The sequence below is a fragment of the Eleutherodactylus coqui genome, chromosome 13 (assembly GCF_035609145.1).
Source record: "Eleutherodactylus coqui strain aEleCoq1 chromosome 13, aEleCoq1.hap1, whole genome shotgun sequence".
NCBI classification, from domain to species: domain Eukaryota; kingdom Metazoa; phylum Chordata; class Amphibia; order Anura; family Eleutherodactylidae; genus Eleutherodactylus; species Eleutherodactylus coqui.
This window is the reverse complement of record NC_089849.1, coordinates 9,151,910-9,165,253: the sequence shown is the minus strand read 5'-3', so window position 1 is coordinate 9,165,253 and position 13,344 is coordinate 9,151,910. Positions and strand designations below refer to the sequence as shown.

General features: G+C 47.3%; 2 protein-coding genes across 2 annotated transcripts; one reads left to right on the top strand and one right to left on the bottom strand.

Moving 5' to 3' along the window:
• The first annotated feature begins 288 nt into the window (after nucleotides 1–288).
• On the top strand, nucleotides 289–4,171 carry LOC136587321 (arginine and glutamate-rich protein 1-like). The gene is made up of 3 exons (XM_066585888.1): nucleotides 289–819; nucleotides 2,197–2,251; nucleotides 3,849–4,171. Exons 1-3 carry the CDS (start codon nucleotides 289–291, stop codon nucleotides 4,169–4,171), a joined length of 909 nt encoding a protein of 302 aa, XP_066441985.1.
• Nucleotides 4,172–5,413: 1,242 nt separating this feature from the next.
• Nucleotides 5,414–6,992, bottom strand: LOC136587320 (axoneme-associated protein mst101(2)-like). The gene is made up of 3 exons (XM_066585887.1): nucleotides 6,892–6,992; nucleotides 6,251–6,821; nucleotides 5,414–6,109 (listed from the first exon to the last, which is right to left on the bottom strand). Exons 1-3 carry the CDS (start codon nucleotides 6,990–6,992, stop codon nucleotides 5,414–5,416), a joined length of 1,368 nt encoding a protein of 455 aa, XP_066441984.1.
• Between the last annotated feature and the right edge of the window lie 6,352 nt (nucleotides 6,993–13,344).

The window sequence follows — 13,344 nt, the reverse complement described above, 5'->3', positions numbered from 1 at the left end:
TGAGTGCTGAGACGTAGGTGACGAACAAACAAACCCTCTGGGCTATGATCAGAATGGAACTGGGGGCATAATCTACAAGAGCCTTAGTAGTCATCCCAGCAGTGTGGGATGGACTTGGCTAAAGTCCTCAGAAAAGACTATTTGCTAGAGCACATGGCTGAAATATAGGGGGTTACAAGGGGCACCACTCACCCTCCTTGATGGCCATTCTGTGATCACAAGTCCGCCTGTTTCCATAGCTTCCATTGACTTCAATGTAGAGAGACTTGTACACGGACTTCAGTAGAGATGACCACCTCTCCTATAAGTGGCATTGACAGGGGTCAAGTGCAGTTTGAAGTCAAGAGGTGTGATCCATATCCACCAAATTTTTTGCCCAGGGTCTCCATCAACCTTAACCTGGTCCCCGTGAAAAGTGCCAACATTCATTCAACCAGAAGGACCACTGTCAGCAGAAGACAAGTCAAGAGAAGGAACCAGAAGATAAATCAAGAGTGGGAACAAGAAAATAAGTCAAGAGCAGATAGCAGAAGACAAGTCAAGAGAAGGAACCAGAAGATAAATCAAGAGTGGGAACAAGAAAATAAGTCAAGAGCAGATAGCAGAAGACAAGTCAAGAGAAGGAACCAGAAGATAAATCAAGAGTGGGAACAAGAAAATAAGTCAAGAGTAGAATATAGAAGACAAGTCAAGAGTGGGATCAAAAAGACAAATCAAGAACAGGAGGCAGAAAACATGACAAGAACAGAAACCAGAAATAAAGTCAGGAGGGTGAACCAGAAGACAAATCCAGAGCAGGAGGCAGAAGACAGGTCAAGAGTGGGAACTAAAAGACAAGTCAAGAGTGGGAACTAAAAGACAAGTCAAGAGTGGGAACTAAAAGACAAGTCAAGAGTGGTAACTAAAAGACAAGTCAAGAGTGGTAACTAAAAGACAAGTCAAGAGTGGGAACTAAAAGACAAGTCAAGAGTGGTAACTAAAAGACAAGTCAAGAGTGGTAACTAAAAGACAAGTCAAGAGTGGTAACTAAAAGACAAGTCAAGAGTGGGAACTAAAAGACAAGTCAAGAGTGGGAACTAAAAGACAAGTCAAGAGTGGGAACTAAAAGACAAGTCAAGAGTGGGAACTAAAAGACAAGTCAAGAGTGGGAACTAAAAGACAAGTCAAGAGTGGGAACTAAAAGACAAGTCAAGAGTGGGAACTAAAAGACAAGTCAAGAGTGGGAATTAAAAGACAAGTCAAGAGTGGGAACTAAAAGACAAGTCAAGAGCAGAAACCAGAAGAAGAAATCAAGAGCTGGAAGCAGAAGATAAGTCAAGAGCAAAAGAACTGAAGAGACAGCCAGAAGGGACCAGGGAGGAAGAACAGATGGTGATGTGAGAGTACAGGAATGAACATCCCACTTGATGATGTCCTCAGATTGTGGAGACCCAGCCATGACAGCTGAGTTGGCCGCTGCACACCCTGCTGGACCAACAGACTGACAGTATCAGTTTGGTGAGTCGATTTCTTTAGTTATGAAGTATGATGATATAAATCTACATAAAAAGTTGTGTAACTTTGTAAATAGTTTGCTGACAGTTTTTGATACCATTTCATCTCACCGTCTTCTTCTCCATTCACATGCAAAGCAACTGTCCCAGTTCTGCTGAATTATCCTATCTCCACCCTGCTGTCAGTCATATGACCTGACAGCTAGGTTCTAACCATCTCAGTGTCATGTGATTACCCACCCACAATGCACTTCTCTTTGTTGATAGGAAGCTAGTAGAATTCTGGATTTAGCTTTAAACATGAAATGGTGCCTGATTTTCTGTCTACCATTAGTACTTTGGCCAGTGTAACAATGTAGCAGAAGGCACCAGCCTGGCTACTTAGTAACAAATGGAACAGCCCTGATCAGACAAGTCAACATCAAAGTAAACTCTTCAATGCAAATTTACCCTGTCAATTATTCGGTGCATCATCCTCAGTCACCACCTAATGCAAGAACAATTATATTTCTGCAGAGAGAGGTCACATGGTGATAATTATAGAGGTGTAAAATGTAATCTGGTTGCAGAAGAAAGGAGAGAAAACCACATGTAAAGGGATCCCCCACCCAAAAATAACAGGATGATGAAGAGCAGATGTGTCCTATGACGGTCCTCTACGCTGATATCATCTACTCCTAGGACTCTATAAAATCGTTCTCAGGAGCTGATTCACCACATAACCATCTCCAAGTCTCCAGTGACTCAAAGCCCTGGAGGTAACTGCGGAATCGGAGAATTCAGTACAGTCCCAGATGTCACTAAAGGTCAAAAATGAACTTGTGTGAATGGTGGTGGACGTTGGAGGTGACCACTGTCTGGCCCATCATTAGTGCAAAATGGAAAAATTCCTGAGGGGGCCCAGGGTAATCTCCTGGTACTCAAAGCAAAATTGGGCCCCCATCAAGCATAAGGATCCAGGGGCAACTGGTTACTGTGCATTCCATATAGTTGTACCCCTTGAAGGGGCTGTAGAAAGAGACCCTACTAATACCCCATGTAGCATTGGGTTTGTACCACACTTCTTTTTTCCATTGCGAGGTCCAGAGGTTAGGCTCCTAAGACTCAATACAAAATTGGCCTCCTGAAGCACTAGAACCCAGTTACAACTGATAACCTTGCATTCCATATAGTTGCACCCCTTGTAAGGGCTGTGTAAAGAGACACTACTACTACTACTCCATGTAGCATTGGGTTTGTACCATGCTTTCTTCTAGGGCCCAGAGATGAAGCTTCTAGGACTCAATACAAAATTGGGCCCTCTCAGGCACCAGTACTGAGGTACAGCCGCTAACTCTGCACCCCATATAGTTGCACCTCTGGTAGAGAGACCCTACTAGTACCCAATGTTGTACCATGCTTTCTTTTACATTGTGGGGCCCAGGGGTGAAGGTCCTTGGAACTAACACAAAATTGGGACCCCCTCAAGAACTAGGACCCAAGTGCAAGTGGTAACTCTGCATCCTATAGAGCTGCACCCATTGGGGTGTACATCCACATTGGGGTAGAAGACAAGGGCTCCTCTAAACTGTGGTCCCTCCTATCTCTGAGCCCCATATCAACTGCTTTGGCTTGCTATGTGTTATATACACTCTTGCTATGTCTTACTGTGACGATGGCTCTGAGGGCACTGCCCTTACCCTCATGGCATCTTTGTTAGCTAACCCAACAATGGCAGCATCTAATGCTACCAGTCTACAATAACCAGCACTCACAGAGCGTCCTGTAAAGGCTTTTTGGATATTTTTTGTTTTCATGACTTTGGTTGTCCGAAAGGAACATAAGGACCCGGGGATTGTCATTCGTTCTCCTGTATGGGATTGTGGCACTTATTGAGCACAAAAGCCAAGAGAAAACCTATAATTTGAAGGCAAGTTGCAGAATTTAAGAACAGAAACAAAAGTGATCTTTGTCCCTGGTGCGAGCGGCGCGGCCGTAATGAGCGGTGTGGTAAGTGGGTGGGATGGGTAATTATCGCGTTTGGACAGGTCCTTGGCTAATCCTGTGGATTAAGTGGACAGACCGTACACAGCTCCTGTGTGATGTACAGGACAGGTGATGGAGGTCACACCCTGGGCAGGAACCATAATTACACAAGTGACGGTTCTCCTCGCTTTTTGCCTTGTGTCCTGTAATAATGGGATTATAGGGTTGGGGGGGCAGGTGAACTGTAGAACGGCCCCGGTGGTCACCCACCTACCTCCCCAATAAACAGTGAATATAGGGAGTCAAAAGTCCTGAGTGCGATCCTTTCCAGGCCGAATATATGTGCTTTGTTATCAGTTCCTCAACATGTTCAAGTCTGAAACCATTAAGGACTCCCGAACACACAGAGAACGGTGCAACAAGACGGAAGAAGAGAGCAGGAAAGAGGAGCGCAGCAAGACAGAAGGAAGCTCAATAAAGAGAGAAGCAGGAGGAGACAAAAGAAACAGTACAAGAAGAAGAAGGCGGCTGCGGCAAGACGGAAGAGCGAAGACAACGGAAGGAAAAGTGCAAGAAGTCAGAAGAAAGAGCGTGACAAGCAGAAGAGTGCAGCGAAGGAAGAGTGTGACAGACAGAAGAGTGCAGCGAAGGAAGAGTGTGACAGACAGAAGAGTGCAGCGAAGGAAGATGTGTCTACTGCCTGCTTCTTGTAAATACTAAGGGCTCACACAGCGTCTTTTACGGGTGTAATACCAAGTATATAGCTAAATACGTATTTACTGCGGGTTTTAAAACTCTATAGCCTCTAATGGGCAAAGTAGGCATGTGAAAAAAGCATGTCTGAATCGGCCCGATACAAATCAATGGTCTTTTAGGACTGTGTATTACACGCATGAAAAATACGCAGATAATACGCAGTCGCCACATGTCCGTGCGCGCCCCTAACATACACACACAACTAATACTTTAGACACATCTTCCCTCTGTCACACTCTTCTGCTTGTCACACTCTTTCGTCTGACATCTCGCACTCTTCCTTTCGTTGTCTTCACTCTTCCGTCTTGTCGCTGCCGTCTTCTTCTTGTACTGTTTCTTTTCTCTCCTCGTCCCTTACTGTTTATTGAGCTTTGTTCTGTCTTGCTGCACTCCTCATTTTGTTGCACTCTTTCTTCTATATCCTCTACCCATTTGAGCTTTCTTCTGAATTGTCGCACTCTTCCTTTTGTTGCGCTCTTCTGACTTTTTGCACTCTCTTTTGCTGCATTCATCTGTTGCTTCGTGCTCTTCCGTGTCTTGTGCTTGTTCTTCTGTCTTGACACACTTTTCCTTTTGTTGTGCTCAATTCTGTATTGCTGCACTCTTTCTTCTGTCTTGTTTCACTTTTCTTTTTGTTGCACTCTCTTCTGTTGCGTTGCAGTTTTTTTGCACTCTTTGTTCCTTCTTGTCACACTCTTCTTCTTTATGTTGCACTCTTTATTCTGTAGTGTTGCACTCTTGCACTCGTTCTCCTGTCTTGTCATGCTCTTCCTTTTCTTGTGCTTTCTTCTGTCTTGCTGCACTCCTCCTTTTGCGGCACTTTGTTCTGTCTTGGCACTCTCTTCTCTGTGTCACATTCTTTTATTCTGTCTTGCTGCACTCTTCTCTTCATTGCACTCTTTAGTCTGTGGTGTTGCACTCTTCTCTTTGTCGCACTTTGTCTTCTGCCTCCTCATGCACTTCCTCTTGTGGTTTGTACTGTCTTGCTGCACTCTTTTTTCATTGTCACATTCTTTCTTCTGTCTAATTGCACTCTTATTTTTGTCATATTATGTCTTTTGTTTTGCTGCTCTCTTCTCTTTGTCGCACTTTTACTGTCTTGTCGCTCTGTTGTCTTCGTTGGACTCTTCCTTTTATTGCACTCTTCTGTCTTTTTGCACTCTTTCTTTTGTTGCACTTTGCTCTGTTTTCTCACCCTCTTAGTTTTGTCTGGTTGTTGCACTCTTCCTCTTCTCACCCTCTTCCTTCTGTCTGGTTGTTGCACTCTTCCTCTTCTCACACTCTTCCTTCTGCCTGGTTGTTGCTCTCTTCCTCTTCTCACCCTCTTCCTTCTGTCTGGTTGTTGCTCTCTTCCTCTTCTCACACTCTTCCTTCTGTCTGGTTGTTGCACCCTTCTCACCCTCTTCCTTCTGTCTGGTTGTTGCTCTCTTCCTCTTCTCACACTCTTCCTTCTGTCTGGTTGTTGCACCCTTCTCACACTCTTCCTTCTGTCTGGTTGTTGCTCTCTTCCTCTTCTCACCCTCTTCCTTCTGTCTGGTTGTTGCTCTCTTCCTCTTCTCACCCTCTTCCTTCTGTCCGGTTGTTGCACCCTTCTCACCCTCTTCCTTCTGTCTGGTTGTTGCACTCTTCCTCTTCTCACCCTCTTCCTTCTGTCTGGTTGTTGCACTCTTCCTCTTCTCACCCTCTTCCTTCTGTCTGGTTGTTGCACCCTTCTCACCCTCTTCCTTCTGTCTGGTTGTTGCACTCTTCCTCTTCTCACCCTCTTCCTTCTGTCTGGTTGTTGCACTCTTCCTCTTCTCACCCTCTTTCTTCTGTCTGGTTGTTGCTCTCTTCCTCTTCTCACCCTCTTCCTTCTGTCTGGTTGTTGCACTCTTCCTCTTCTCACATTCTTCCTTCTGTCAGGTTGTTGCACTCTTTCTGTTCTCACCCTCTTCCTTCTCTCTGGTTGTTGCACTCTTCCTCTTCTCACGCTCTTCCTTCTGTCTGGTTGTTGCACTCTTCCTCTTCTAACGCTCTTCCTTCTGCCTGGTCGTTGCACTCTTCCTCTTCTCACCCTCTTTCTTCTGTCTGGTTGTTGCACCCTTCTCACCCTCTTCCTTCTGTCTGGTTGTTGCACTCTTCCTCTTCTCACGCTCTTCCTTCTGCCTGGTTGTTGCATTCTTTCTCTTCTCACCCTCTTCCTTCTGTCTGGTTGTTGTACTCTTCCTCTTCTCACCCTTTTCCTTCTGTCTGGTTGTTGTACTCTTCCTCTTCTCACCCTCTTCCTTCTGTCTGGTTTTTGCACTCTTCCTCTTCTCACGCTCTTCCTTCTGCCTGGTTGTTGCATTCTTTCTCTTCTCACCCTCTTCCTTCTGTCTGGTTGTTGCACTCTTCCTCTTCTCACGCTCTTCCTTCTGCCTGGTTGTTGCATTCTTTCTCTTCTCACCCTCTTCCTTCTGTCTGGTTGTTGCACTCTTCCTCTTCTCACCCTCTTCCTTCTGTCTGGTTTTTGCACTCTTCCTCTTCTCACGCTCTTCCTTCTGCCTGGTTGTTGCATTCTTTCTCTTCTCACCCTCTTCCTTCTGTCTGGTTGTTGCACTCTTCCTCTTCTCACGCTCTTCCTTCTGCCTGGTTGTTGCATTCTTTCTCTTCTCACCCTCTTCCTTCTGTCTGGTTGTTGCACTCTTCCTCTTCTCACCCTCTTCCTTCTGTCTGGTTGTTGCTCTCTTCCTCTTCTCTCACTCTTCCTTCTGCCTGGTTGTTGCACTCCCCTGATGACAGGCTAGCCCAGGAGGTCATCTGTAGTTGGGATTTGCCTCCTGTTTCCTGTACGGACAATGTTTTATTAGCATTGGAGGAGGGAGGGTTGTGAAATGCTCTGATTACACAAGGATCTGGGGCGAGCGTGCGCTGATCACATCCTCCTGAATCTACCTGAGCGTAAGGTTTTAATTACCAAAAGTATTTAATGGGAATTGTGAAATTAATTTTGCGTGCTGCGCTGGCTGGATGCCGGATATTAGTAGGGATCAGGAAACACTGTCAATTATTCTCACCATCTGAGCGAAAGTGACAGATTTACTAGAACGCAAAACACAACATCTAAATAACATCACTTGGTTGGCGTGCACGCTTCCGTCTAATCACATGATGGAACTGCATGCTTGAATCTGATCACATGACTAAAGGTGGCCACACACCTCAGGGCCTAACTACATGGGTAGATCGTCTGCCTCTGCAAGCAAGTGCTGACCTACAGTGAGCGTGGCGATCAGCGCTCATTCATATTCTTCGCACCGGCAGCTGATCTGTTATATAGGACCGCACCTTAAGGACTTGATCTGTTATATAGGACCGCACCTTAAGGATTTGATCTGTTATATAGGACCGCACCTTAAGGACTTGATCTGTTATATAGGACCGCACCTTAAGGACTTGATCTGTTATATAGGACCGCACCTTAAGGACTTTTACCCACTAGCGTTTTTTTATTGCTGCGATATCGCTGCATTTTTTACTGCAATTGTCAATGGGACTTTCTAATGTTCAAATCGTATTGCCCAAAAATCACAAGTTTGCACTTCTGCGATTTTTGTGCGATGCGATTTTAACATTAGAAAGTCCCATTGACATTTGCAGTAAAAAAAAAAATGCAGCAATATCGCAGCGTTAAAAAAACGCAAGTGGGTGAAAGCCCTAAAGAGGCTATCCAGTTGTAAGCTATTGTTGGCCTATCCTCAGGATAATAGATCGGCAGGGGTCCATCCATCTCCCAGGATCCCCATGGATCAGCTATTCACTGAGCTAGTGCCCTGGGCTGATTCCTGCAGAAAGTAGACAGGTCCATTCCCACTGCAGTGCCCAGGATTGGTATTGCAGCTTAAGTTCCTATTCAGTTCAGCCTGCAATATCAGGCCTGGCCACTTCAGTAAGAACGGAGCTGTCTGCTTCCTGAAGAAACCCGCTCAGTGTACGAGTGCAGCTGCTCAGCAAGCAGCTGATCGACAGGGGTTCTAGGCGACAGGCCCTGCCAATTTACTACTGATGGCCTATTCTGAGGATAGGCCATCAGTCGTTTACAACTGGACAACCCCTTTAAAGCACACTTGTATCTGATCAGATATTTGTAGTGCACATTCCCTCACATGACTGATAGCTGAAGAGGCTTGTACTATCATATGGGAGAAGGCAGCGTCTGGTGATGATCTAAGAGATGAAGAGCAGCCGTAGATCACATCCTGTGACTTCCATAAGTAAGAAAAATATACATTAGAAAATATATATTACACTGAAAGGCAGCCTGCCTGTATTCTGCTTGTGCAGCATAACCACACCAGAACCAAGCTCAGTACATAAACACAGCACCAGAACCAAGCTCAGTACATAAACACAGCACCAGAACCAAGCTCAGTACATAAACACAGCACCAGAACCAAGTTCATGTCATAAACACAGCACCAGAACCAAGTTCATGTCATAAACACAGCCCCAGAACCAAGCTCATGTCATAAACACAGCCCTAGAATGAAGCTCATAACAAATACAGCACCAGAACCAAGCTGATAACAGAATACAGCCACAGAACCAAGTACCTAATATACATAAAAACATCCTTCTAGTGCCCCTATCAGCTAGTAGCCAGCGCACTGTACGGTCACACGGGTCACACGGGTCGCACATAGCCACGACTGACCACGCCTATGAAGGGAGCGTGTGCAGACGATTGGTGGAGGGGAAGCTGCTACATGATCATACACATGGGAGAGGAATGTCCTGGGAAATGATCCGACACATGAAGGACATGCTATCCGAAACTGACATAGCGGACACGCTCCCAGCACACGGATGTCATGGAACCCATACACGCTTATATACCAGGAGGCACTCAGCTCTGACCTCCTGACTGAAGCACATATTATCACATAATTAAAGCACACAATTGCAAATTATCCAATGACGTACGAGCGCACATGGCTCCGGTGCCTGTCTGCGGCGGCGAGGCAGTGTAATGGAAGGAAAGGGCCACAGCAGCACAGAGGGTGTCAGGAGAGGAGGGAGCCGATCTTGGAGGGGGTCACAGACTGAGAGTTACATAGTAGCAGGGGCAGAGCCCCCAGCAGCACAGAGGATGTCAGGAGGTGAGGGAGTGGATCTAGTAGGGGGTCACAGACTGAGAGTTACATAGTAGAAGGAGCAGAGTCCCCAGCAGCACAGAGGATGTCAGGAGGTGAGGGAGCGGATCTAGTAGGTAGTCACAGACTGAGAGTTACATAGTAGAAGGAGCAGAGTCCCCAGCAGCACAGAGGATGTCAGGAGGGGAGGGAGAGGATCTAGTAGGGGGTCACAGACTGAGAGTTACATAGTAGAAGGAGCAGAGTCCCCAGCAGCACAGAGGATGTCAGGAGGGGAGGGAGTGGATCTAGTAGGGGGTCACAGACTGAGAGTTACATAGTAGAAGGAGCAGAGTCCCCAGCAGCACAGAGGGTGTCAGGAGGGGAGGGAGCGGATCTAGTAGGTAGTCACAGACTGAGAGTTACATAGTAGAGGGAGCAGAGCCCCCAGCAGCACAGAGGATGTCAGGAGGGGAGGGAGCGGATCTAGTAGGGGGTCACAGACTGAGAGTTACATAGTAGCAGGGGCAGAGCCCCCAGTAGCACAGAGGGTGTCAGGAGGGGAGGGAGCCGATCTAGTAGGGGGTCACAGACTGAGAGTTACATAGTAGAAGGAGCAGAGTCCCCAGCAGCACAGAGGTTGTCAGGAGGTGAGGGAGTGGATCTAGTAGGGGGTCACAGACTGAGAGTCACATAGTAGCAGGGGCAGAGCCCCCAGCAGCACAGAGGATGTCAGGAGGGGAGGGAGCGGATCTTGGAGGGGGTCACAGACTAAGAGTTACATAGTAGAAGGAGCAGAGCCCCCAGCAGCACAGAGGATGTCAGCAGCCTGTATCCGCTCTCTCCCAAGTCCCGACTCACACAATATGACAACGATGACGGAGCAGGAGGAGACGCCATATCACAATGGCCGGGAACATCTGGTTCTCATCCGGCCTTTACGACGCTCCTCCTGATGCCCATTATGGGGACATTTGAAAGCCATTACTGGGGAGATTGTGAGGATGGCGGATTGCGGGAGAACAGAGCGGCGCAGTGCGTGCCACACATGTTAATTGGTCAGCAGAATGTATCGGCAGATCTTTAAGGGGGTAATTAACGTGTTTTGATGAGGGGGCAAAGACTTTTGTGTAATTGCTGAAATGTCTATGAAACATCTGTGCCAGATGCCAAACTGTCAGCTAAAGGCTGCGTGCGTGAGCGACGGCGGAACAAAAAGGCGTCGGGATGGGAACTGGTCACCGCCGAAATTGAACTGATCCTCTCACTGACGCCATGGTCCGTAATGTAACCGCGCCGTGCACAGCCGCGGTCAGCAAAGCTTCATCCTTGTGGAATCTAACATTCTGCAGCTTTCCTACAGGCTTTGTTTTAACTTTCAGGATCTCTGCTTGCTCTCAGTGAATGAGCACATCCTCGCTTACAACCTGCGCCGACAGAACACTGGATGGAACTTTTATTCTTCACCTTTACAAGCACTGACGTGCCGCCCGGTCCTGCTCACAGAGCTGCAGTTTGTTACAGTGTATCATCGTGGTTACCGCCCCCTCACAGGGTTGTATTTTCGGCCGTGTGCTCGCTGCGTGAACTCGGACCCATTTAATTAATTCGTTTATTCAGACGGGCGTGTTCTACATGGATTAATGTTCGGCGTGTCCTATTTTGGTCCATTACCTTTTGGTCCATGGACTTTTCTGCTATTTGCAACAATTTTGCCACTTTCATGGAAAGGGGCGTGACTGCCCAGACTGAGGAGGCGTGCCCCACTTCACCTATTAGTCGCACTTTGCTCTGGCGGAAATTATACTTATGCTGGCATTTGAAATGCCAATCTTAGTAAATTCCTCTCCCCTCCCCGATCTCTGAGGGTTGTGACAAAGTTGGCATCAGTTGGGCTGTCATGTTTTTTTGCACGCCTGAACGCGGGCGCAACACGGACGTAACAAACGCACATATGTACCAAATGTGCGCATCGTATACTGAAAATGTTACATTTTTCATAGACCAAAATTGCCTCCGCCGTCTGCATGAGGCTGGAAGTGTAACTGCCATTTCCAAAAACGTTTGACAAGACCACAGTTCTGACCGAGGGGTGTCTGTAAGCCCCAATGACGGCCAGAGCAGCGCAGCAGAAATACATGGTAGCTGAAGACGGGTGGTTGAGGGAAAAGCATCCGGCAAAAGGGGATCCTGTGGACAGAAACAGATCGCCACCAAAAGGGGTCAGAAGGGGATGTCAGGAATCATTCTGACCAACAGCCGGTCAGATGGGTCCAGATTTCTATTGCTGATGGGAGGGCAGAATTTAGTGCAAGCAGCATGAATCGCTGACCCCTTCCTGTCAGCTGGTCAGAACTTGTCAGCACCTCCATCTTTAATCTGCAGCAGCAACTACAAGAAGCTTCCTGTCCGCAGGGGCCGATATTCTTGCAGAACGACTTCATCACCCCGTGAATCTACACCAAGATGAACTGCTGCGGATCTGAAGGCCAAATGAGTCCTACGCTGCTAGATGGGGGTAATGTAGCTTTGTGCCTAAAGAAGATGCAGCGCGGTCACAGGCTGGACGTCTTGCACAAGAGCTCCAAGTAACCTCTACAAGTAACTCTTGCAGTCCCATGTAACTTCCACTGCTTGCCTGGGATGTACCGGGTGTTACAGTGGTCAAGTGGCAACCCCAATATAAGGCAAACTCCCCATCTGATAATTCAGGATGGAAGTCCAAAGACCTGGGGAATGGTAGAGCGCGGCGTGTAATTAGCGCTCTGCAGGCTGCAGCACAGCCCTCCGCTCCGCAGCCAGCAGCTGGAGACAGCCATCTATTAGGAACTGGTTCTGGGTTTATTAGAGAAACTGGTGTCTCCTGAGCGACAACTCACCGGGACGAGCCAGACTTAACCCCTTCTGTCCCAGGAGCAATCATAGCTACAGAATATACAACCCCCTCCTCTAGCAGGAGTATATATATATATATATATATATATATATACAGTATATATATACACACTCATCGTTAGTAACACCCCGCAACTACAAGTTGTTGGATGAATGAAACTTCCTCTGTCTGATCGTAACATTGATACAAGTGATTACAATATCAGAGCAAAAGGACCATTTACTGTGGAGAACCAACCCCCTGTAGGGAGGCTCTAGTACCCTGTTGTACCGCCTCTAGCTTGGATACAAGATGTGATATGGACTGGCATAGAGGCTCTAGTACCCTGTTGTACCGCCTCTACCTTGGATACAAGATGTGATACGGGCAGGCATAGAGGCTCTAGTACCCTGTTGTACCACCTCTAGCTTGGATACAAGATGTGATACAGGTGGGCATGGAGGGTCTAGTACCCTGTTGTACCGCCTCTAGCTTGGATACAAGATGTGATACGGGCAGGCATAGAGGCTCTAGTACCCTGTTGTACCGCCTCTACCTTGGATACAAGATGTGATACAGGCGGGCATGGAGGCTCTAGTACCCTGTTGTACCACCTCTAGCTTGGATACAAGATGTGATACAGGTGGGCATGGAGGGTCTAGTACCCTGTTGTACCGCCTCTAGCTTGGATACAAGATGTGATATGGGGGCATGGAGGCACTAGTACCTTGTTAGGCCACCTTTAGCTTGGATACAAGATGTGATACAGGCAGGCATGGAGGCTCTAGTACCCTGTTGTATCACCTCTAGCTTGGATACAAGATGTGATACAGGCGGGCATAGAGGCTCTAGTACCCTGTTGTCCCACCTCGAGCTTGCACACAAGATGTGATATGGTCGGGCATAGAGGCGGTACAACAGGGTACTACAGCCTCCATCTTGGATACAAGATGTGAAACGGACAAGCATGGAGACTCTAGTACCCTGTTGTACCGCCTCTAGCTTGGATACAAGATGTGATACGGATGGGTATGGAGGCTCTAGTACCCTGTTGTATTGCCTCTAGCTTGGAAATAAGATGAAGTATGGGCGGGCATTAAGGCTCTAGTACCCTGTTTTACCTCCTCTAGTTTTAGATACAAGATGTGATACGGGCGAGCATTAA